This window comes from Melanaphis sacchari, unplaced genomic scaffold (genome assembly GCF_002803265.2).
Source record: "Melanaphis sacchari strain LSU unplaced genomic scaffold, SCAv2.0 Contig40_pilon_pilon, whole genome shotgun sequence".
NCBI lineage: Eukaryota > Metazoa > Arthropoda > Insecta > Hemiptera > Aphididae > Melanaphis > Melanaphis sacchari.
The window spans coordinates 2,561,005-2,588,576 of NW_020271264.1; the positions used below are offsets into that span (position 1 = coordinate 2,561,005).

At 26.5% G+C, this 27,572-nt stretch overlaps 2 protein-coding genes across 3 annotated transcripts; one reads left to right on the plus strand and one right to left on the minus strand.

Moving 5' to 3' along the window:
• Positions 1 to 440: 440 nt before the first annotated feature.
• Positions 441 to 8,561, minus strand: LOC112597350 (ornithine decarboxylase 1-like). 2 transcript variants are annotated; one of them, XM_025343366.1, is made up of 10 exons: positions 6,536 to 6,645; positions 6,283 to 6,434; positions 4,314 to 4,485; positions 4,128 to 4,224; positions 2,061 to 2,137; positions 1,819 to 1,991; positions 1,461 to 1,761; positions 1,152 to 1,394; positions 872 to 1,083; positions 441 to 794 (listed from the first exon to the last, which is right to left on the minus strand). In XM_025343366.1, exons 3-10 carry the CDS (start codon positions 4,401 to 4,403, stop codon positions 608 to 610), a joined length of 1,380 nt encoding a protein of 459 aa, XP_025199151.1. In that variant the 5' UTR covers positions 4,404 to 4,485; positions 6,283 to 6,434; positions 6,536 to 6,645; the 3' UTR covers positions 441 to 607. The 2 variants fall into 2 exon arrangements, with proteins under 2 accessions (XP_025199151.1, XP_025199150.1); XM_025343365.1 differs by lacking the exon at positions 6,536 to 6,645 and adding an exon at positions 8,415 to 8,561 and having other exon boundaries at positions 608 to 794.
• Positions 8,562 to 21,393: 12,832 nt separating this feature from the next.
• Positions 21,394 to 25,302, plus strand: LOC112597319 (cyclin-J-like). The gene is made up of 6 exons (XM_025343313.1): positions 21,394 to 22,695; positions 23,033 to 23,155; positions 23,222 to 23,393; positions 23,462 to 23,737; positions 24,466 to 24,622; positions 24,989 to 25,302. The coding sequence occupies exons 1-6, from the start codon at positions 22,693 to 22,695 to the stop codon at positions 25,143 to 25,145; spliced, it is 888 nt and encodes a 295-aa protein (XP_025199098.1). The 5' UTR covers positions 21,394 to 22,692; the 3' UTR covers positions 25,146 to 25,302.
• The last annotated feature ends 2,270 nt before the right edge of the window (positions 25,303 to 27,572 follow it).

Genomic DNA, 27,572 nt, shown 5'->3' on the forward strand with positions numbered 1-27,572 from the left:
AAATTGATTTGTTGCAATGCCAAAATAGTCTACAGCAATACTCTAGTTCAGACCTTAGTAAAATAATAAATATATATTATACTTGTTTTAAACCATTACAAGTAGGTCCTCAGCTGGACCTATGATAAACTGGACTTATCAGATAATCTTTATCATATAAATAAATATATATATATATATAAATATATATAAATAATATGATGTTATGTACAGAAGGAATATTTATAAAATCATGTGAAATGTATGACAAATAAATATTCAGTTACCACAATCTTTCTATATTTGTTAAATAACAAACAATAGATGGCCAGTTGTCTAATACTAGTTGTTAGTAACACAAATGTCAACGTTAAATAGTCACAATGTATTTTAAATATTAGATATTGCATAATGCAACACTCCAATAAATAAAATCATTATAATTAAAAGGACAACAAATCTTAAACTATGGTAAAGAATATATTAAAAGGATTAGAATTTATTATGTTTATAAATAGTTATAGGGAGCTGCCTCTTTACTCAATTCAATTGATTCTAACAAAAACTTACATCTAATTTTAAATATAATAAAATGAAGACTAAGTTATTTCATTATACAAGCAAAAACTCATGCTTCGGGCAAAGAAAAAGAATTCTTCAAATGAAGACATGGATATTGACGAGTATAATCCAAATCATTTTCATCCCATTCATCATCATCACTGGATTCTGAACGTACCATTTTGATAGTTGCAACAATCGGCACAGTAGTAAAATGGTCTTCAGATATTGGCATTAAATTTTTCAACTTTTGCCTAAAAAAATATGTTACATAATTCAAAATATTATTCACAGTATAAATACTCTACAAGATTAAAACATTAAAACAAACCAAATTCTTCGATTCGCAACGGCAAAGACTTTGGGAAGTGGAAATCCATTAAATGTACTAGCAACAGGTATTGTATAAGCTCCCATGTCCTCAAAAGTAATCCAGTCACCCATTTTCATCAATGGCATATTTACCAAATCAACTACTTGATCTAAACCATCACAAGTAGGTCCCCAGATAGAACTTTGACTTATTGTACTCATTGGATAATCCTAAAGTAATGTTAACATAAGTTTATTATACAACTGATCAATTAACAATTCAATATTATTCAACTTACATTCAAAGGTTTGGGTACAACAACTGAGTGATCATAAAGAATACTATTGAAAGAACCATACACTCCATCATTAATAAAATACATAATATGGTTTTCATCATTTGAACGTTTTTTAATGGAGTGAATTTTTGTAGAGAGAGTAAATGCTGAAGCCACAAAAAATCGACCCGGTTCTGCTATGATAGTCACACCATTGTTTGGAGGGAACCATTCATTAAGTGCATCATTCACTATATCTGCAATCTGAAAAATAAGTAATAAAATAATGTAAGATAAAAACTTAAATTGCTTTTTCAACAAAACACATACTTTATCCAAAGAAGTGTTTTTATTTCCAGGAAATCCTCCACCAATGTTCAACAAGTACATATTCATAAAGCCTAGCTGCTGAGCAAGTCGGAAAATAGCTGCTGAAGCAGCAATTGCCCTTCGAAAGGCAGCTGGTTCATTACATCCTGAACCAACATGAAAACTTACTCCCACAACAGACAAACCCAAATCACGGGCCAATGACATTAATGCTGGTGCTTCGGTTAGAGGATCACAGCCATATTTGATACCAAGTGGACACTGAGTTTCAGTTGCATCACAACGAATTCGTATAACCAAGCTAAAACAACCAACAAAATAATAACTTTGTATCTTGAGTTACCTATTATTAACTTACTTGCAAGATGGGTGAATAGATTTAATTTTGTATAGTTCAAGTTCGTTATCAAAAGTTGTCAGATCAACACATTGACTCATAGCATACTTAATATGTGAGGTCATTTTTGCTGGATTAGCGAATATTATACGAGATGGATTCACTCCCAAGTCCAAAACTTTTTTTATCTCGGCCTAAATGATAAAATGTAATTAAAACAATAGAATATATATATATATGCAATTTTTTAAAAATATCTTTACTTTGGAAGCACAATCGAAATTCATTCCAAATGCAGCTAACGTTTCTAACACAAGGGAATTGTCGTTGCATTTTACGGCTAAAATTAAAAAAATTAATTGTATATATATATTTAAGTAAAATATTACAAAATTAAATTTCAAATGTCAATAATAACATAATAAGAATTAATAATATAAGTTTTTAAAATATTATTTGTATATATTATATTTTAATAAATGTCATTAAATAATTAAATAATTATGCACTTTAACCTTTTTAGACTGAATTCTTAGAAGTTAAAACATTAAAAATTGAATGCAAAAATAAATAACATTAAAATATAAAACCAATTTACTTTACTACTACTTTTATACTACATGTCCAGTAACTAGTTTCAGATATTATTTATAACATTTATATAGTATAAAAAATAATAATAATAATAGTAAAATGATCTTAAGCCAGTAAATTTTACTTTTAAGCTATGATAAGTAAATAGCAATTATAACAGGTACACAAAATTATTTATTATCTAGTTTTTTTTTTTATTATTCATCTATTATCTCATCTCAAATATTTTTAACTAGATATCTTTTATCTGTTTAGATCAAATAAATTTTTAATTATACTAACATAATAATATATTAAGTTATATACAAATTTTTTGTATATTTTTTTTTTAAATAAAAAATAAAAAGAAAGATTTCACATAATCTTTACCTTTAGTATGTTCAATCTATATTATTTAGCCTACAGAGTATACTTAATTAACAAACATTTTATTTATTCATTTAACTTATACAATATGTAAGCAATTTATAACAATTTTACTCTAAAATTATAAGAATGATAAAAAATAATATACATAAATAAACAAATAAACTTATGTTTTACATTTTTCAAGCTACCTATGATGATAGAATGGAGTTTCTGCAATTCCAAATACTTGTAAAAATATACTATAAATAATGAAAATTATATTATCACCATAATTTTAATTTTTCAAAATACCTACTGTGATAAAAATGATATTTTTTCTAATTTCAGAAACTGACCTGAAAAAATTTCCCGTACAATAGAACCAAATCCTAATACCGACTTGAAAAACTTATGTATAAAACAAATAAGTACTTCTCGTCTTGAAAATCCTTAGTTATTTTCCTCAAAAACTCAAGATTCTTGATTCTATTTTTATATATATTGAATCTATGTGAAGTCCAAATGACAAATCTGAACGAAAAACAACTCCTAAATCTGATATATTTAATAAATGTTTTTTTTATGATCAGTTTTACAAGAAAATATGATATTAATTTCTATAAGGGAAATATATAAAAGTATTTATTGTATTGCATTTTATACAGTTAGGTATCACTGTATATTAGAAATTTATATAATTATATCCATATAATTTAATAGTTATCAGTGCATTTAATAAATAAGTACTAAATCACTAACAAATAACAAAGCACAATATTACTGCCATATTAAAACACTAAAAAATTTAAATTAAAAAACAAATGATGATAGTGCCTAGATGAATCTTTGAATAGGAGAATTGTTTTAACATAATGAAATGAATATTTACAGTTTATGACCAGTTAACAAATTAATAAGTTATTATTAAATGGCTTTCTATGACAATTTAATATACATGATATTGTTACTAAACTGAATACCTCCTCTTAATATAAATGAATGATTAAAATCATTGAACACACACAACACAAGTAGTTTATTGAAATAAGATAAATAAATTGAAATAAATTCATTATTCTACATCAAAAGAGCTAACCAACTAGTTCAATAACATCAACAAAAATTGTTATTTCAATAATTTATAATAAATTTTGATCATCAAACAGAATATTACTTCTAGAAATATTAAAACACAAATAAAATTTATAAAAACTAACTAAATTTAACCTAAAATAGTATTGTCCAATTAATAATCATTGCTAAATAGAAATTAATTAATTAATAATACTCATGAGTATTATATAATATTACTGATGTTCTCTAGTTTTATAAATATTATCTTATAGATTTACATAATTAAATAAAAGAAAATATTCATCAAAACTTACCATAAAAAGGTTTTACCCGTGGTAACTTTTGCTGCCATATTCTTACTTTATGCACAAGATCACCAACATCAAATATATAAAATGGATCTGATATTTCCTAAAAAAAAATATACATATTTAAAATATTATATGTTACTAAATAACATTAAGTACATCACTAATAGAATGTAAATGATCAATAATAACCTTTGTTCTAACTATATCCTTTATAATTTCCTCAACAGTCACTTTATCATCAATGACATGAATTTGTTCTTCAAGTCCACAAATTCTCATGCTTGTTTCGCTTGTACAATACAACTAGTGTCTTAGATACTATATTTAATCACCAAAAATGTTAGTGAATTGAAAAGGTAAACTGAAAACAAAAAGAAACATTAAATTAACACTAAAATATTTTCATTTAAAATGTTATTTAGTAGGATTTTTTTTTTTAATTTTTATTTTAAGATAAACTATCTATACAAAAAATGCCATAAGAATACTTAATATGCGAATTAAATAGCATGAAAGGTTAATGGAAGAAGCCACTCATCAGTAACACTTCTATTTAAATAAGATAAATTTATTAAATAAATAAATATAATATTATATAGAAATATTATCGATATAAATTATATAAATATTTAAACAAACAAAATCGATACCACAATTTGATTAATATTATTTTTTTAAAAGCTAAATGGATTAATACTTTTAAGATTTAATTAATTTAAAAAATAAAATAAAATGCATATAAATATTTACGTTCATCACATAATTTATTTATTTCTAAAACAATTTAAATTTTAAATGATAATAACTACCAACATTTTAAAATTTAACATATTTATTTAAGAGGACGTCGTACCCGCATAAGTTGTCTCCGTCTTACAAATGCGTAACATGGCAAATAGTACTCTCAGAAGATCACGTTTAGCTCCTTCAGCTTGAAAATTAGAATGAATTGACCTCTTTTGAAATTTAAAAGTGAGATTATTATCTAGGGCATCTCATAGGCTTTTTATTATATTTTAATTTTAAAGCAAGTTATGAGTATTTTAAAATTGTAAATTGCTTACACGTCTTAAAACACACATAACTCGCTTTAAAATTAAAATATAATAAAAAGCCTAAGAGATGCCCTAGATAATAATCTCACTTTTAAACTTCAAAAGAGGTCAATTCACTCTAATTTTCAATTTAAAGGAGTTAACCGTGATCTTCTGAACGTAATATTTGCTATGTTACGCATTTGTAAGACGGAGATAACATATGCGGGTACGACGTCCTCTTAACAATTGTTTTAAGCCCTTAATAAGTAATTTATAAACAATTATGATATTAATTTAATTTTTTTTTGAAATTCAATGATAACATTATAAAAAAGTTTAAAGTGCAAATTAGATAACAGTTAGCTATCAAATATTTTATTTACTTCTTTAAACACCTAATGCTATTTTATCTAAAAAATTAAATAGTAAAGAGATATATTACTTATGAATACTAATTACTTTTATCTCTACTAAGTCATACTAAGATACTTAATTATAACGCAATTATCATTGACGTCTAAACAATACATTATATAATAAATATTATAGAATAACTAGATTTGTATGATGTATAGGGGAAGAACAATAATTATATTTAATAGGATAAAATTAAATTCTCAATCACAAAAATTTCAACTGTTTAAAAATAATTTATACTTCCACTTTGTAGGTAAATAACATCATATATTTTATTTTAAGCACTTAAAAATTATTTAATAATTCAAATTATAATTAGATATAAAATAAAAAACGTATTTAATCATTTTGTAGTTTTTTATATCATATAACTAAATAAAAGTGTTAATCATAGGTACTAAAAAAAATATTACGCAAGCAAATAATTTATGTTATTATTTTATAACAAATAAATATGAATAGTATAAGAATAGTATACGAATTATATTAGCAAAATTAAATTAATTGCTATATACCTAACATTAATTTAATTTAAAAATTAATAATTACATTTATTTTATAAGAAATGATACTATTTATTTTAAAATTATTTAATTTCTAATAAATTGATATTTTTATTAATCTTTAAAAAAAATATTTTTATTAAATTTTTAAAGAATAAACTACTTCATTTTTATTTAACTACTAGTAAATATATTACTTACGAGGCAGCTTTGTAGTGATATTTTATTCAACAGTGTAACGCTCAATCACAATGTCAGCAACGCCACGGTGGATCTACGTTTAGTCCAGATTGCCAATTCACTGTACGCCAAGCGTTTCCTGTTGCACACCACTTTACCAGCTGACGCTGTCCCTGAAAATTAATTTTTTTTAAATATTTTAACAACACATAAACATTAAAAAAAAAAAAATGTATGAAAACCTCAAATATAAATATATTTCTTAATAACCTACCCTGGTGTTTTGAAAAATACTATTATTTGCATAATATATAAAAAATAACCAAATGAATGTAATTGAAACATGTGGCACTGAGAGCTATAAGCTAAAGAATGAAAGCTACTAATGAAAACAATTTTGATGTATCAGACAAATTTATCTTATCAGCTCATACAAATAAAGATCAAAGGGCATAATTTAATTGTATAAATTGTAAAACACCATTTTTAAAATTTAGATTGAACATTTAATAATTTCAAATATGTTAAAAATATTTATTAATTTACCTTTTAAATGTTGTTTATTTAAATTTTTGATTTATACAAGAATAATTTTAAAAATCTTAATTTTAATTAAATTGTTCTTAAAACTAATAATTATTTCAACAAATAAAATTTAATCACGTGTTTCAATGACTGTCATAGATAACAATACACTTGACATTTAAATGATTAGTACAATTAATAAAGATTAGCTAAAATTCTAAAATATTTTTTAAAATTTTATGTTATAATAATTGTTCACTAGATGGTCATCCTATAGACTTATTTATACTACTGAATATCTTTTGAATTATTTAGGTGTAATAATAGATATAGGTAATGTACAAGAGCAATTTTAAAAGATTACAGTATCATAAAATGAGTAATAATAAAAATTATACGCATTTTCCTATACATATCGTCCTCACTATATAATCTAAGTTAACACTCAAAACATTCAAATCCATAACACAAAGGATTCTTAAATAAGTTTCATTAAATTGACCTTGAACATTTTACAAATATGTATTTAACGATATAACATCATCAGAATTTAAATACCTTAAATCGGTAATTATATCTTTGTATTAAAAACAAAACTAGTTTATAATAAATTAATTTAAATCTAAATTGTTGATTGATTACGACTTAATAAGAATATTTGTTCACTAATAACTTCTAATGGTAGGTACCAGTTAACAAAGTTTAAATATACATAAATATTTATATACTTCCTATTTAAACGCTTACAGAAGGATAACAATTTAAATTGTTAATCCAAAAGTCCTAAGATATTTTAACAGATTTTGTTTGGTAGAAAAGTTAGATATTAAATTAAATAATATATACAAATATAACAGAAAACTTGAAATTTAAATAAAATTTAACTTGTATTAAACAAGGATATGTTCAGCATTGTATGTCAAAATATCACACATCTAGTGATGAATGAATAATATTAATTCTAAAGTACCTATTATAATGAAAGTACAATTATCTCATCTCTCTTTTTGAAGGATATCTATCTGTTAACATAATAAATCAAGTAATGATATTATACATTGATACAAATTGAGAAGAATTTTATAGTATTTTTCTATCTACAACCCCCAGATACTACCAAGGGTTCATCCCAAAATTCATATTTCTCTTTAAATACTTAATTTAAAATTATTTTTTCATATTAGAATGTATATTATTCTAGACTATGAAGCTCTCTGATAATGTAATCTATTTGATTCCATGACTGCAAATCATTATTTCATTAATATCATTGTGTACAGTTAGAACTAAAGCACTAAAATTGGGTTTAGTTATACAAATACATTTATACATTTTATCATTGTAATATAAAACATAATTTAGCATTATGGTGAATTGGTTTTTTGAAGTGAGTGAACGAATAAGATGATCAGCGATATTTGTGTTTTTAATAATTTCAGAGGGTATAGGCAGAAAACAGGTATGTTAAAATATATTGAATTAAATGTAAACATATATGATTTTCCAACATTCACTTCTCTTACAGCCTACACAGACCCTCTCTGGAAACAAACAGTAAAATAGCGATATTCACAAATAGTCCATATCTACTGCTAGTAAAAATCATTATCTGAACGTATTTTGCTTACCTTAGAAGTGGAACACCACCCTAACTGGATTCCGTTTAATGGCGAAATTTTGACTGTAGGTTAAAAACAGGTAAAAAACGAAATAAAATGCATAAATTTCACAGACGGGAGCGGTGAATCGAAAAAGACAAAAACATGTATTTTCGATAGTAGAAAGATAATTTATTGTTTTTATCAAAACCGTAGGGAAAAAATTAATGGAGAAAACACATGGAAACAGTGTGACCCCGAGCGAATATAATTATGGTTTTCGCGAGCAGACCAACATCGTTTGTGGTAGTGACGAATTGCGATCTGCAATTATTACCTTCGAGACTCAGTTTCTACTGAGCCACTGACTAAGTGAACGATAGGTTAATAGAATTAAAATCGATAGTTATTAGTTGGTAGAAGGTACCGAATATTAAAAATAATAATTTGTTTAGTAGTATAATATATTATATATTTATAATCGTTAGGTTATTTTCACATTCACCTCAGGTATGCCACTCTAAGCTTGTCGGGAGGGGTTACAAGGGTGTGCCGTCGCCTGTCGCACACCCTGAATATCCAATCGCCTGTATAATATTAAAGTACCTAAATTAACTTTACTATTAACTTATGAGAATGAGCGTCTACGACTCACTGCTATTTCACAGTGCACACTCGCCAGCCACCTTTGCTTCAAATTAAAATTGTTCTACGTCATCGTGCCAAAACATATTTATCATCTCTATGACACCGATGACGAATGATTCGTTGTTATATATCGTTTGGCATGACATATTCGATTATCAACAATACTTTTGTAACATCTATTCAGAATTTTTGTCTGCCAAAACATCGATTCTATATGTTATTATTATGTAATAGGTACAAGGTACCAACACTTATCTATCTAAGTTTATTACCTATACTTTCCTATTTAAATCAAATATTGTCATAAAAACAGCAACCTTTGAACTGTAATAAGAAACTTTCTATTATCAATGTTTGAAAACCACATAACAGACTCACAAATTATGTGTATAATGAATAAAGGTTTTGGGGTTTTTTCATTACCTTCGAGTCCTGTGAGGTTTACTCTCTCCACCTTTTGAAAGTTATGTACATCATAATCGTAATAAAGGGAAGATGTTGGAGCTACTTGTTAAGGAGCAAAAATTCGAGCTTATGTCAATTAAAACAGAAATAGCAAGTAAAAAAAAAAAAAAAGAAAATTAAAAAATGTTAGATATATTTTAAAATGTATTTCAGTTGCACCGAACAATTGACGCAATTATGGAGGTGCGCAGGAGACTTGTGCACTCCAAAAATGAAAACATTTTTCTATTATAATTTAACTATATTTTAAAATAAATATTATCATTAATTAAATATTTTCTACTACACTAATATAGTTTAAAAAGTGAACAAATTTTAGATAAATATAATTTGCATTCAAAAAAAATTATTTAAAAATAGTTTTGATTGTTTTATTTTCTTAACCTGTAATTTTATTACCGGTATTAAAATAAATTACATAAATATATATTAAAAATTATTATTATTATAAATAGAATATAAAGACTAAGGGAGTAAGGGTTGTGGGTCTGTGAGCTCTTCACTTTTTGTGTACCCCTAAAATATTGTTCAAGTTGCATCTATATTTGTAGGCGAAAACATATTTTGTGCCAACACCACAAATCATAATGAAAAATTTGTAACATAAAAAATACTATCGGCACTGTGAATAGTTTCAATTTGTGAAATTAGTAAGTTACATAGTTACCGCGAATAAAACACAAAATTAAATCATGAACAAATTAATTTCAAGGTAAATATTGCCATATTATTTTATTGTTTAAATTTTTTCAATGGATCGGAATCCTATATGACCTGCATAAATACTTCTTCTTTCAAGTAAAAAATAGGTAAGTTTGAAAACTGACTATTTGACGAAACATGAGCTTTTCTAAACAGGAAATGTTTGTTTCAAAAATGCTTCCAATTATAATAATTAATAACTATAACCATGCCTTTCTTTTTTGTAAGTTTTAACGTCTTGCGTGATGGCTGAGATGCGTGTTGTGTTTAAGTATGCGCTCGGCTATCCCTGCAGCTATGAAACATGAAATCTCTATATTAAAATATTTATCGGAGATAACCTACTAATAGTACTAATTAAAAACTAAACGAGCGTGTTCACGAAGACGGAGGTCAGATCAGTGACGATAAACAAATTACAAACAAAAAGAATGACGAGAGGCGTGATAATTAAACCGCTTTTTATCACCAGCGTTGTCGCATGTAAATATTAAAACAATTAACAAACAACTATATGACACGCAAGCGTTACATTATTGTTTTCCTGAAACATTTTAATAATTTAGTCGAACCAATTAGACCGCTGACCACTGTTTAAAAGTCCTAATTTATTATTTAATATTAAATATATTCGCTGAATGCATGGTTGCACATAAATTTGCTCTCGTTCATCAGTAGGTACCTACAATCTACATAAACTGTTGTTGTTGAATTATCTTAAATCTGAATTATTAATTAATGAATCGTGATGATTATTGTGACTTATGTGGTTACATTGCCTACCACAGGTTTAAGCAACAACACTAATAAATTACCCTACTTTGGATAAGTCTTTTCACTAATGGGAATTCGCATATTGTATTATACTATATTTTGTGTTATTGTTCGTGCAGTCTTATGATGCATTTACTGAAAATGTTGGTAACACGCTAGCCATACAATAATTATAGTAGTAATTACTTGTTACTACTTACTATAGTAGTACAAGTTGAATATTATGTTTCAATGACACAATTACATTTGAAGCCATGAAAGTGCATTAATTAGTAATAATTATATACATGTACGATGTACCGGTGGGGCACTTAAGTTGGAGGACACCCGGCCCGGATCTACCTCCTCCCTTTGAAACTTATCAAATTAATCATTATATATATTATTTCATTAATTTTTAATTTTTTTATTTTTGTGGTATGATGATTGTAAATTTAGTTTAATAATTTCTATAGAAGCATATAATTCTAATTTAAAACTTTTATGTAACTATTTTTGTATCACAATTTATTGTACATAACAACTTTTTTTAAAAGATGAAAATAATAGATTTGTAGCTCTGGGAACATCTCTTTTTGAAAAAATACTTTTAGTGCCTCTTAAATGAGCAATATGATGAACAGTAAAATGTAAACATTATATTATGTATTACTTTCTCATTATTTGAACTAACGTCTGACCCGTAATTGTTGGTCTGAGAGGCGAAATCGAATTTAAAATCTTCCTACGCTACATACCATCGCATGATATCATTGGAATAACATTAAATGAATCCGGAAACAATTATTTCGTGGGATTAACTGCGTATTGTAAAATATAAAAAGTTCAAACCATAGCCAAAGTTGTTTAGGAAATATACATTTATATGAATATTATTTAAATAATTTATAAAGATACTTATTTTAATTATGATAAATAAATTATAATGTGAGTATATATTACTCAAATATTCTATTACTTCCTCTTGTTCTACTTACTAAGACAAAATAAAATAATTATATTGCAGTGGCAGCGTATGCATAAAGTTTAAGGTAGTTCAATCAGTGGCAAAAATATGATGAGGAACTTGAAGCTCTAATATGCAATTCATCGTTAACCTGCAACTCAACACTTATATGTATATTATTATTATTATTTATTATAGGTACTATAGAAATAAAAAATGACGAAAATCCTCTATTAAATATAATATATACTTTGAAACTTAAGTACATTATATTATAACCTATAAAAGTAAAATGATCTTATAATAATTATGTAAATTATATCACTAACCTTGTATAAACTCTTCATTAGAGACACAATACAATTAAGTGTTGACCGATTAAATAACATAATATTATTCAAAAATGATTAACTGTAAGGCTTATTTCCAACAAGCGCCATGTGAAAACAATAGTTCGCTGTACATAACATACTAAATATCAACACATTATTTTACAGGCTACCGAGCTCCGTATGACTACGATATAGCTACTAATTGCTATAAAATTGAAGTCACATACGTAAATAATATTATTTGTTTGTGAGTATTTAGTAGACAATAAAACCAATAATAATAACTGGATAATTGAGTCTTGTTTATTTAAATACATTTAAGATCCTTATGTCTACTTACTACCGGTTACGGTAATTAAATCTACAGGTCACATGACTTTCCTAATAGGTATCTTATATTTAATTGATTACCCCCAGGTTACGTTTACATTCTTACAAAGTATATTAGTAATTATGAAGTACAGCGCAGCGTTTAAAGAAATAGTTTTTAAAATATTATAGGTACACGTGTTAACTTTATAATTAATATAAAAATAAACGTTTATAGTTTTTAATTTTGTTACTCTGAGTACCTATTTTAATTGTTCATAAATAAAAAAAATCAAGATAAAAGACACGATAACAGATAAATACGATATTTTACTGTCGGTGATGGGGATAATATTATTGAGATAATTGAATATTGTTGTAAAGGTATACCTTACCTGGTATATTTATCAATAATTATCTAAACACAGGTACACTTTCAATAAATTATTATAGAACACAGAGTTACACGTTTACACGTGCAGTACAGTATTATTACACATTAACACGTTATTACAACAACAATAAATATGCTCATAATTATATTAATAATCAATATATTCGGATTCTTTCTTAACTCTACGATACTGTATCATAATGTTTTCTTAACTATAATTTCAAACACTTATAAAAAAAATATAGACTAATAATTATATGATATAAAATATATACCAGGTCATCAGTGGTGTCTAAATTTTTATTTTACTCGAGTGCTGAATAAAAAATTGAAATTCTTTGAAGACCACTACGCAAAATTTATGTCGTAAAAAATCACAATTATAATTTTTAGTTTTATAAAATACAATATACATTACACATAACAAATAGGTCCAAGTTTTTAGCAATTGTTACGTAACGCTATTATTTGGAGGTGTATTATTAATAGACATTTAAGTTTAGTATAATGTATTTTCCCATTCTTACATAAAACAAATTTATTATTTTGTTAGTTATATTTATTACTAAACATAGCACAATGTGTATATTGTATATTATACATCACAAAAATTTTCAATAAATTATAAAATACAATTAAAATTAGCATGATAATAATGTAAATAGTTTCGTCATAGGTACAAATAGCCCAAATATCTTGGGAGACTTAATTCCCCTATAGTATCATATTAAAAATGTACAAGACATTGTCCTCTACATTTCCCTTCAACTATAATTATCAACATTCAAAGACAAATAATTATTTACGTCATTAATCAGTAAATAAGTATCTAATAAGTAATAATAGTAATATATTATTATATAATTTACGTTTTACGTTTCATATCTATTTTTATATCTTTTACCAAACGGAACAACTAACAAAGACACGTATTGTATGTGAATATGTGATGATTGACAAAATAGTAATAACTAATAATTTGTAGGATCTAATTATTTACTCTTAAAATTATTACTCTTTTATCAAATTAATGTTTATTTACTGCAAGTTAGTAAAGACTAAGGCCGTAGATGGAAACTATTGCTGAATATTGATAACATAAAATATCATAGTTTTGGTTTCTCGAAATTTGGAAATTTGGATAATCATTATGATTTTGATGTATACAATTTATACTTCTAAAAATATGTTAAAGAGGGATATAAATTTATTTGTTAACAATTTTGATAAGGCTAGAAGCTCTGTATAGACATTTAATCATGATTTTGAATTCAACATTCAATTTGCATTTAAATGAACTGCAGAGTGCAGACAGAATATTATCTGGAAGTGATACTGATAACAGCTTAGATCTTAGGATAACAGTTATTTTAAAATTTAAGCTATTACATTTTTACATAATACAAATTATAATTAAATTGTAAAAATTATGAAGAACAATATTATTCTAATGACCGTATTCATACCTATGAATTTTTATTTTTCTTAAGTATAGTAATCTATAATTTATCTTAAAAAAACATTAAAAACTTTCTATATGTAGTAACTATTTTAACATTTTTAACTTATGATAATAATAATAATATTTCAATATTTAATTAAAATTAAAATTAAAATGAGTTAAAATAATTATGAAATTTTTCTCAATAATTTGTTTTACATAGCTTATAATAACTTAAAACTTAAGTTCACCCATGCGATGTGATTACGATCTTAGAAAAAAGTATATACATATTATGTCAAGCGATAATAACTTTTACTTATTTAGTTATTACTACCTACATAGGTCCTTACTGATTAATTAGTAACTAATTTTACCTTTTGGTTCTTAATAATGTTAAAATAAGATTTTTATGCGAAATATCTAAAAATAATTTTTTATGTCAATACTAAAAACTACATATTTTAACTATGAATGTTTAGACATTTTTTTTTTTTTATATGATTTTTATTATATAGTTATAATATAGTAGTAATATTTTTAAAATGTTAACTCAACTTAAAGTTCAAAGTACAACTTTATCAATCAACATTATATTTTAATTAATACATTGATATAACTTAAAGCTATAAACAGTGCTTGATTTGGGGGGACGTGGGGGGACGGAGTCCCCCTTCTTTTTTAAATTTTTTTTTAGCGTACCCCTTCTATTTGCCCCCACGGTAATGTGACGGTTAATTTTGTGTGGAACGCTCGTTTATCAAACATCCGATGAGTCCCTCCCTTCTATTTTTTTTCTAAATCAAGCACTGGCTATAAATGGTTTATTAAATGTAATTATTATAGCATTTATATTTTATTTTAAGTTATAATTGTATTATCATAACGTGTTTAATAATTAAATAAGTACCTACGTATTTCTTCCCTACCACAAATACTTATTGTGCCCCGTGGTTATAGATAGTGTATTGCAAATAAAAAAAAAAGTTATAGTTGAAAGAATAAAGATGGTAGAAGGTATTAAATTTAACATTTATCTATTTATATATTAATTTTATCTGTTACCTCAGTCTAAACTAAAATAATTTGATTAGTATTTAATTTAAATTATCCATGTTGTATACCTATAACCATATTTTGCTATACAGAATGATAAATTGTAAAAATAAGGAATACCATTTAAAATACTTCACTTAATACTTTAATATCAAGTACCTAAATGAATAAAATATTGATTTCTTTTTTACAAAAATGTAAGTTTCAGAATAATTGTGTAATAATAATATAAACACTAAACAGTTCAAAATACCACCTACAACATATTTATACTGTTCATATTCAATATTTATGAATTTATGAGAAAGTTAGTGCCTAATCCACTTACAGTTAAAACTTTTAACTTATATAAATTATATACTCAAAATCATGATGGGCACCAATTTAATTATTAACAATCTAGACGTACGTATTATGAATTCAAGTATGAAAATATTTCTAATTTATAGTATAGATATTTTTTAAAATTTTAAATTGAATAGTACCTAAGTAGTAAGTACTAATAAGTATTTATAAATTATGAGTACAATATGTAGTACCTGCAGTCGTTAGTCAACGTCACTATGACTTAGTGACAGTGTTTAGTAGTGATTATTTTAACCAACACGGTGTGTGACATTTTTGTCGCCTATAGTAAATGATATACTTAATTACTGGATGAAAAGCCAACAACAATATCTTATAAAAATGACAATATTTGAAATTATTATACAATTTTATTTAATGGTAAAGTGTAATTTCTTATGTTTAATTTTATTATTAATTTGTTTATCATTTCGTTTAATAATTTGTACTTGGCAGTAAAAATAATTATTGAGATTTTCTGAGATAGAAAATCCGAAGTTTCTATAAAATAATATATGCAAGAAAACAATTTATTGTATTGATAACACTCCTTCAACCACCGCGAGGACGCTAGTTGCTACCTATACCTAGGTATTAGTTGAATATATTTTCATTTTGAATCCTTGAGTTATAAATTGCTGAAGAAATTTGAAAAAATAATATAATTTTAATTCTTATTTGAATTTTACAGAGTTTTTTTTATACTTGTATAATATATACATTAAATATCATTAAAAATGTACTCCATTATCTTAATTTAATAGGTTAAATTTAATTCATTATGTGGTTGTATTTATTTTTGTGTTCCGAGTTATGATGGTGCTTTTAAATATAGGTAAGATTTTGTTTATTTATTTCTGATTAACCTTTTTTTTTAGACTAGTTTAAGTTAATGAAATATTTTACTATGATGTGTAATGTAGAAAAGGTTTTTCTATCACTCAGTGATAATACCTCAAATATCCACTTGTGGTTAGTGTGATACATTAGTGTATGAACAAGTCTTTTTTTTTTTATTTACATTAAGTTCAATTTTAGAATAAGTCCATAACACACATAACGTAATAATACCATTGAACAGTATAACACACATTTTACATAGATAGGATTAAACACGAGAGTTATAATATCAACCATCACATATTATAAAATTGCGCGGTCAAAAAAGATCATGTAAATAAATCGGTACGGTACACTCTAAGAATTGGTACATATTATGAGAATAATAATTAGGTATACACTCTGTGTAATCTATTTAAAATATCGGTTTAAAGTTCAGACCGATTATGTGATTAAGTTTTATAGAAACCAATACGTAGTAGAAGCGCATTTAACACAATTTCGTTTGACGGCGATCCGACATTATATGTGTATATAAAATATGCTATCATCTGATTTATTCAATACACCCATACTGACTTTACGAGTGACCATTACTATCATAATCTCTAAAATTAAAAATGGCTGCATAAGTTTAAAATTATTATTCAGTACTATAGACGATAGTTAATATTAGGTATTCCATCATAAAATATTTTAAAACGTTAATTCAATGTTAGAGATTTATAATCGCCACATTAAAATGTACTGACGGTTTTTTATGTGATATTTTATAAATGTTGGTAATTTGTTAAGTACCTATCAATTATTATCTGTAAAATAGGGTAAGTAAAATTACACATCATATACTCGGCAACATTTTAAACTGTACCTATACAACAGATATAAAGTGATATAAATTACGTCATAGTTATTAAAACATACTATATTGTGTAATGAGTATGCTCTAATTAATTGTTTAAATTCTATTTGTTTTGATAGGCATATTACACGTTACTTATAAATAACAAAAGCTATTAGGGTGATTAAAAATTAATTGCTGGTTCATGTATACTATAAGATCTAAAAACTTCGATTTATGGACGAGAAATAATTTATCAGGATATTTTTAACCAAAATTTTTGGACGTTACAACAAAATATGTTCAATAATATACAAGTAAGTTAGTTAGTTATTGGAATTTTTCAATCATAAATATCGTATTATAGTTTGACATAAGAAGATAGACAAAGTAAATAATCTACGAAGATAACAAATGATTATAATTTAATGCGATTTTTCAAATCAAAATAACATAATTAAACGTACAAATGAACTTATATAGTTGGCACCTAATAGTAAATTTGATAAAATATAATACATAAGACTACTATTATTTATCTTATAATATCTTATCTTTCATTCTTACATCATATACTGCAGTAATAAGCAATTTGTGCCTCATTTCCAAATCTCTATGCCATCGCCAAAAGTTTAGTCTATTTATAAATGACTGATCAGTGACTGATTTAGGTTATTAATTATTTTGTATATTAAACTGGCAAGTTGGCGAAGTAGTTAACCTAATACTTAACCTAACTTATTAGCAAGGTGAGAAATTACTTAAGTGGTAAATTGAATTAGACTGGGATAATTCATATCTCTTCTCCGCGGTAAAAAATACTACCCTGTAATGTATTAATCATAAACTTTTAATAACAGTTAAAACAAAATTTTTAAAGTTGTTTTAGTCCATCAAAACGAGGAAATTGATAATTTAGTATAAAGGAAATTACCTATCTAATAATTAAGTATTATTATTTTGAAATAAAAAAAATACACATATTTCCTACACTCTACATATTATTATGACTTAACTAAGAATTTTTATGAATTATGAAATTAGTATTTGATAACAACAAAACATTTTTCACGATTTCGTAAATCGATAACTGTAGATTTTGATAAGCATTTATGTGTAATATAAATACATGATTCCGCATGATGAAATAAATGTGGAGTTATCGTACCAAAAAATATAAATCTAAACAATGATATTAATGTGAGTCACAATTTTAACGTAAATCGTATAATGCAATTGACTCTTCCGCCATCATAAAAATAAATGAATAACTGAGGTAGGTAGTTATTTAAAAAATTATTCAGAAATGTGTAGAACTGTAACAAGTTTTCTTTTCTAACAATCATGTATACTATTGGAGTTATCGTATTTAATACTCTGACTTTGAGTCAAGATTTATTTTACATTAGTAATAATTAAAAAATAAAAAAATAATATAAAAAAATTAACATATTGGTTTATTTATCAAAAAATAATAGAGCCTCAATGCCTCATAACATAATGAAAAATAGTACTCAAACTATATATCAAGTATTACACTTACAATTACATGTGTTTTCGAAGGATGAAATGGGTGTAAACTACTGGTTTCAAAGGGAAGCTTATTTATAAACTATAATAATTATTAATTTTTGATAAGTATAGTGATTTACTGGTTTATTTAAATATTTAAATACTAAGACATTAAAATATTTAATTGAAAATATATATAAATATTATTTAAACAGGCCCGTACTCGTCCACTAGAACACCGAGAATTTTCCCAATGCGCCCCATAATCAATTAGTGTCCCTCTATCCCTTATTTTTATATAATTATAATATTTATTATAGTGCACCTATTTTATATGTATATATAAACAAATTTTATATTTTGTAATTATTATATACGTGGGTAGGCACATTTATGTAAATAATTGTTTTGTTGTAATTTATGATATTTTAAATTATAGAACCTTAGAGGTAACTTGTGAATTTGAACATCAAAATTGATAATAAACATGTAGATGCATTGATGAATGCTTTTATTTCGATTTATCTTTCATTTTTATTTTAATAATACCATTTTATCATAATGGAAAATAGTATCGTCTCATTTGTTCGTGAGCCATATCGACGCGGTAGTTCTCATACGTGATACGATTTACTTTCTGTAAGTATATATAAAATTATTTAAGAGATAGTTCTAATAAAATATGTTATTTTTGTCATATGCCCATATACTAATGCAAAATATATGAAAAATTTAGTACCTAGTACCTAGGTACCTGAACTTTCTAATTGTATTTTAGTAAAATGATCTGCCTAAGCTAAAAATCAGAAGTTAAATACCTATTATTTCTAAAAGATATTTAATTTTAATTTCATTATAACTCACAACATTTATAAAATTGTTAAAAACATTATTTTTAACTATAATATTTACCTGTCAATTACATAACATGCTCGTTAACACAACACAAGCGTGTCATATAATATCATACCTATGCCTGAATAGTGTATAGGCAATTACAATACCCATAGTCGGGTAATATTGATGATAAGTATTGTACTATTGCCGTATTGTTGTTGGTGATGGTGTCACGGTCATCACGATTCATACGAACACGCAAAACTTGTGATCTATTAAAAATGTAAAGTATAATATCTTTAATGAATCGTACAATTATTATTTACACTTCAACAATTATTACTTTTTTCAAAAATCGGTTATAACTTATAATCAATAAAAACTAATATTAATTCATCAATATTATGGTTATGTGAATTTCGGTCGTCGATAGATGATAGTATATATTTAATGTAAACAAAATTAAGGCAGGAGGGCATTAATATTAGTTTGTTAGTAATTTAATTTACTAATCAACTTAATTACTTAGTAATAATCATCTACGATGATTTAAAATACAAAATATAAATATTTCAAGGTTTCAAATCGCTAAAACTATTATGTGACAATAATAGGAAGCAAGAAGCATAACACAATGACATTTCTATGTTTAAGTCGATAATATTTAAAAAAAAATTGAAAGTTGCAAAATCTTAATATGTGTTACGCGGGTGGTAATGAAAAATAACAATTACTTCTTTTAGACCAATAGTTTAGTTAATATTTATCTCCATATTGACTTTAAACTCTTTGAGTTAAAATAATATTGTTTATTAAATAATGTTGACGTTAACATTTGACTCAATTTAATCAATTCGAGTACATTTTTGTCATAACTTGCCCATTTTTGTTTGAAATTCCGACGACACATAATATGTATGTACGTTATTTTTCAAACATCATACATAATATTCTGTACAGAATAATTCGAATACATCAATAACATCATCAAGATTCGTTTCTTAGGCATAAAATCGCATCATATCGTCATAATGTTTCGCCACTTGCAAGTGCCCTTCGGAGGATATTCGGTAGTTTTACCTAACGCACATTACAACGAATCGACACACCATCGTTAAATAATATACAAGTGGTACGGATCTCCTTTGTTCGATTACCGGGTATCCAACAAGTGGGAGCAAGACTGGCGCTGAGCAATCTCACCGTGTACGACCTACGTCTCTGCACACCACCTGGCCGGCGTACCCACCTATTCCATTGCCGAGACCTGGGACTCAAGACCGTACACAATGACTTGGAACCTAACAAACGGTCGTGATTCACTGTGTCTTCAACGTGCCGCCGTCTCTCGGCCACCTGTTCCACCTGCTCGCGGATCTCACCCCCCGTCACCAATGCAATCAGACATTATACACCCGAAGTCCCGAGGGTGGCACATCGCGACTATGTATTGTATATATACCTAACAGAGAATTCAAAACCGTGTTTAATTTCGGTTTTGACGCAGTATACTGTATAGAGCGTCGGACAGAGTTTTTAGTTTTCTTCGATTCGTGTTTACGAACGGTGTTTGAGGGTGGCGATTTTGTATAAGAGGTTGGACAGGTAGGCTGAAAAATAAATAATACATTGTGCCACACCGTCGATCACGTGTGGTATCTGCGCGTCGCCGACATCAAGATTTTTCAAAACTCGCGTTTCACAGTCTCGTGCGCGTCTAAAAATAAACTAGGTACACGACGGGCGAGTTCACGAGACGATAAGAGACATATTATAAGTCTCCCTCGCAATAGTCGCAATACGACCGCGCGTGTACACCCGCGATTGTGGAATATTATTATTTATTGACGATATCGTCAATACCGCTACGGTCGTATACGTTTGTTTGCACACGCGGGTCCTCCGAAGCGGATCGGTAAAAATACACCTGGAAATAATCGCCGCAGACGTCTAAACTCGGATGCGAAACCGATTTGTTTCGCGTTTAAACGTTATCTCCGGCGCGTGTACGAGTACCTGCCACGGCCGTGTAAACGCGTCGTACATCGGATCTGTTTTGTCGCGGTTATGTGCCGATGTCAAATCGTTACGACGTGATAAAATCGTAATAAAATAATTTATCGTGTCGGCCGTCGCAGATCGCCATCGTTGTCGCCGTCACCATCACCACCACCACCACCACCACCATCAACCGAAACGTGTGCGTTTACCTGAAACACGATAGACCATATCGAATTATCAATAAAATATATTATTATTATATACTTTTATGCGTCGGAAGCCCCAGCCAAACGGGCTGACGGTCCGGCGGGGGTACGGTATCCAACGTCGACGACGGGGTACGACGACCTACGGACCCGCGGTGTGTCTGGTGGCCTGTCATCGTTGCAGCAGACGGCAGTACATCATCGCATTAGTCGTCAGTACTCACTACTCAGTAGTCGGTCATTCACCACTCGTCACTCGCCCGTCGCGTAGTCGCCTTCACTGTCAGCCGGCCAGGGATTCGTGCATCCCCGCGAAATACATCATCCGTGTCCGCGTTCCCGAGTGACGAGTGTGTTGTTTATTTGAATTCGTGTTCATCGGACCGGCAGACGGACGACGACGACACGATTCACAAATTAAATAATATTCTACGAGTATACATCAAAGCGTCGTTAGGTAGGTATTTATTGTAAACCGCAATAAATTGTCAACATTCTACACCACTGGTCCCGACGGTAGCTATTCGACATTAAAATCGAAAACTTTTTTACCGTTCCTGAGAAGTCCGCAGCAGCCAATAGCAACAGCAGCAGCAGAACTAACGTGACACGGTCTTCACCTGCATTGCTAAACTTGGTGCATACACGGTAGTAATAATATGGTAAGTGACCATTGCTTACTTTCCAGGCAGGCGATCACAGATGTGTTTGTTGCGTTTTCTTCTTGACCACATGATGCGTCGTCTTTAAAAATTAAAAAAAAAACGATTTGTTCTATTTGGCTTGCATCGAATATTGTATTTTCGAATTAGTTGTCGCCCAAAAATAGACAATATTGTTTTTGTAGCTTTGTAGACGGTTAAATTGAATTTTTCGTTTTATTAGTGGTTTAATAATGTTTTTATTATTTTCCATACTACAAGATATATCTTAATATAATGTAATGTTGAATGGTTTAATTTATGAATAACTGTGGGACTGATTTAATTTTTATTTCAGGCATTGAATCATCAAAGACACACTGATAAATGGTGGGAAACAGAGTATAGTGACAACATACATTCATATTTACAGTACCATGAAGTCAAGTGGAGGATGGTCTATGGAGCCAGATCACCACAAGTAATGCATACACCTACTATAATATAATGATAGTATTTAAACAAACTCTATTTTATTATTGTTTAGATTCATTTGCGACCAGTGTTGTTAAAAACTATTAGAAATATAGCCAAGACATGTGAAATGTCAAATGTATGTGTTCATTTGGCTGTCACCCTAATGGATTTATTTATGGATAACCATGATCTAAAATTTGATACTATTATGCTAGTCTCGTTTGCGTGTTTAACATTAGCTGGTAAGTGCCTTTGTCACCATTTTTAACCACCAGTTTAAAGCTAAATGAAATTAATTTTATTTCCATAGCAAAAATTGAAGAACATTGCTTAAAAATACCAAAATTAAACACCATGCAGAATGTTATAAGCAAAGATGTAACAAATTCACATTTTCGTAAAGTAGAGATGAAAATTTTAATGTTTTTTGAGTTCAATGTTGCAGTACCTACAGTTGCACATTTCATCGAATTTTATAAAGACCATTTTTACTGTGATAGTGATTTTTATCATAATGAATTTGCAAGTATTTTAAAAGATAAATTCAATAGAATGATTCTATCATATCAGGATGCATCATTAGAAAGTTAGTATTCTGTATTGATTGATTCCTACATATTTTAATGATTTACTTGTTACATAATATTGTTTTTAAATACATATTTTACGTGTTAAGTTTAAAAAGAACGGCTATGGGCTATTTAATATGTTTAAATTTTTGAATTTTTATAACTTTAATTAATTAGTATAAGTATGTTTTATATAGGATTAGATTAAAATCAATATTAATTTTAGTGTGATAACCTTTAAATTTAACCCATGTTTGTTTCTTATAAATTTATTGCGTTTATTTTAATATAATATGTTAATGATTCATATTATATGTTATGTACAATTTTTTTAATGTATTACATTATTTGATATAAAATTAAACGCATTATAAATCTGTTTGTCATTAAAACAGCATACCAATATCATATCCCCCATTTATCACGATATACAGTAGCAAATTTCCAAGGTTGCTTCTCATACTAAATAGATTATATTATTCTAAATTTAAAATGTTCATATCCAATTTTTTTTTTTAATATCTTTATTGATGAGAAAAAATAGGTTTATTTAGAGTAATTAATTTGTGCCATTTATCTACAAGTTGTCCTTAAAAATTGAAAGATAAAACTAACTAATGGTTAATTAACTATTTAAAGCTACTAAAGATGTGTATCTGAATATCTTTAAAATATGCTTTAGTGATAATAGTTAAGTATGTATTATGTAATTATATTTAAATTATTTTATGTTTGTATGTTTCAGGCATAAAACTTATATCTTATAATCCATCAATGGTTGCCGCGAGTATTATTTTAACTACTAGGCATTCATTAGGATTGGTACCATGTTGGACTGCACAATTACGAAAAGTGACAGGATACTTAAAAAAAGATCTTGTGCAGTGTTGTTCTCTATTAGGGTATTTTTTTTAATTAATTTTATTATACATTTTATTTAGTGATTTTTATTTTAACATGTGTGAGATTGAGGTTGGGTTTATTATTTTGATAAACTTGCTAAATTGACACACGAAATAAATTATTTCAAGTGGACATCAATTTTTTCTATAAAACTTGTGTTAATATTTTTGATTTTTATTATTGGTATTGTCAATTTGAGTTTTTATATTTTTATGCTTACCAATTAAATGAATGACTTATTTATTTTATTTCAATAAATGGTATAATCGTAATTTAAAATAATTTTTCTTTTGATTTTTCAACCAACATTTCTATCTTATGTTTAATTTATAATCGTAATTACTAACTAAAACATTATTTTGCAGAAGAAATGTAATGCAGCACAGAAAGTTTTTGCCAATAGATGAAGGATATCTTAGTTCTTCTCCACGTTTTCAATCTCCAATTATCATGGCAAGTAAAAAAAAAAGAAGTCACATTGATGTACCAAATGTAATTTTATCAAAACGAACAGCATTCTAAAACTTTTACAACTGTGATAAGTTATCCTATATTTATTCCTATCTTCCTACTTGTGTCGTTTCACAATGCCTATCCTAAGCTATTTATTTGTTTCTACTGTTAAAAAAATATATTGTGATATTTATTCATAAAGCTCAATTAATTTTATGAGACTGAATTCTATTTTGTTTTATTGGGTAATTTATATTTATTATTATTTTTTGTTATTGTTATAAACTTTAATTTTTATTTATTTATATTTATTTGTTTGTGTAGATAAAGTAGTTAAAAATGTATTCGATCATTTATTATGTAATTGTCAAAATTTCGAATTCCAAAATGCTAGATTGAATATAATTGTAAAATACAATTATGTTAACTAAACATGCATTTATTTACTTTTTCATAATTGACTGATTTCCTGTAATGTGTGTAATTCAAAGCTATAATTAGGGGGGGGGAAGGATTTTTTTAACAAGTAACCAAATTATAGTATGACCATATTTCAAGAATAATTTTATATTATCGCTTCAAGTATGAAGACTAGGTATACCTAAGCAAATAAGTACTTAATTATTTAAATATTTTTTAAAATAAGTATTTGGTTATATACTAAATATTATAATTAGGTACATTTAAACATTTCAGTTTTAAAACTTAAAATTATTTTATTACCTAGATATTTTGTATGATAAAATCGTTTAGCTTCTGTATTCTTAGGTTTGGATTAAGCAAGGTTGCTAGATTTTGAAATCCCCAAACTAGGACAACACAATGTTGAACAGAGATTGACTTTTTTTGATGTAACACTTATAAGGAAATAAGTACATCCTCTTTTTATTAATTAATACAAAGATAAATTATTACGTATTAGTGATATATCATGATTGTTTATTATAAAAATATGATAATATACTTTTTATTATACTTAAAATTTAAAGATTCAATGTTCATATTTTCTCTTTGCTTCTATCAACTAAGACAAATTGAATGACTGGCCAGGATATTGGTATATATCTAAAACCGGGGCTGATGATGACAAGCCTAGAATTAAGGTAAAAAGAATGTAATCATGTATACTATCTATGTTATAATTTAGTTAACAAAATACTTATCATTTATTTTTGATGCATTTCTTATTGTTTGAACTTTATTAAAAATAATATTGATTACAAATCTACTAATAAAATTTACCCAAAATCATAAGTTACCAACATTTAGATGATTGTGATAACTCAAAGAATATTATTAATAGATTATATTTAGTGGTCATTTAATTTAGTTAGGAAAATTCTGAGCACGATTTTATAAAATATCAGTTATAACTTATACTCCCAATATTCTTAGTTTTATCATATACATAAACATATATACATTTGTATGTAAATAAAAATAATTATATAATATATTACATACATTGTAGGTCAATATTTGTATCAGTAATTGAATTAAATTATCTTCTGGGAGAATTTAAGAACATATATTTTTTACTTCAGGAAAAAATATTGTAATATCAGCAAGAAAAATAGCAAATTATTTTTGTCTAACCCCACAAAGTAAAACAGAGTTATGCAATTTACGTGTTATAGCTTCATTGATAAACATTTAATGCACCTATTTCAATGATAAATGGCACACACAATAGCAAAATATAGAAATTTTTTGCTCATAAGCGTACTAACTCTGAATGCTCAAAATTTCGGGAATCCTGAAAGACTGTTATTTTTGACATATGAAAAGCAAAAACCTTAACGTCATGCATTCTTTTGTATAATATAGGTTCTAATCATTTTAAAGGGAATTTTAGTTTTTAAAAATGTTTTTACATAGTCAGATAACCTTCATGTTCATAAACTAAATTCATTATCTGAATATTATGAATTTATATTCTAGCCATGTTTAGAATACTTATCTGCAAATAGTTGGATAAAAGTTATAAGCATTTTTCAATTGCTCTTTTATTCTTCCTGGGAATAGTCCTGATTACTGAATTTGGGCTATTAATCATTATTAATAATTAAAACATTCCAATGTTCTTTTTTAAACATTTTTATTAAAAACTTGTCTCGGTAGAATAAACTTAATACATTCCTTAAAAGATACTCATAGGCATAGCAAACTAAAAGTTACAAAAATAACATCATCAATAAAATTGTGTTCTGTTATTTATAAAAAATAATTTCTCAACACTTATATGAAACAGATATTATTACATGGAAAATTGAATAACTAAAATTATTTTCAAATCCTATTGTAACATCAAATTTCTTATTTCACAAGTATGCACATTTATTGAAAATGAGTAATTTTATTTTTTATTGTGATAATCAATTAATATTTTTTGAAAATAAATATTATCTGATTTTTAATCAAAGAAAAAAATTCAAATTTAAATCAAAATAAAATAGTGATTAAAACAATTTGATGAAGAACACATAAATATAAATT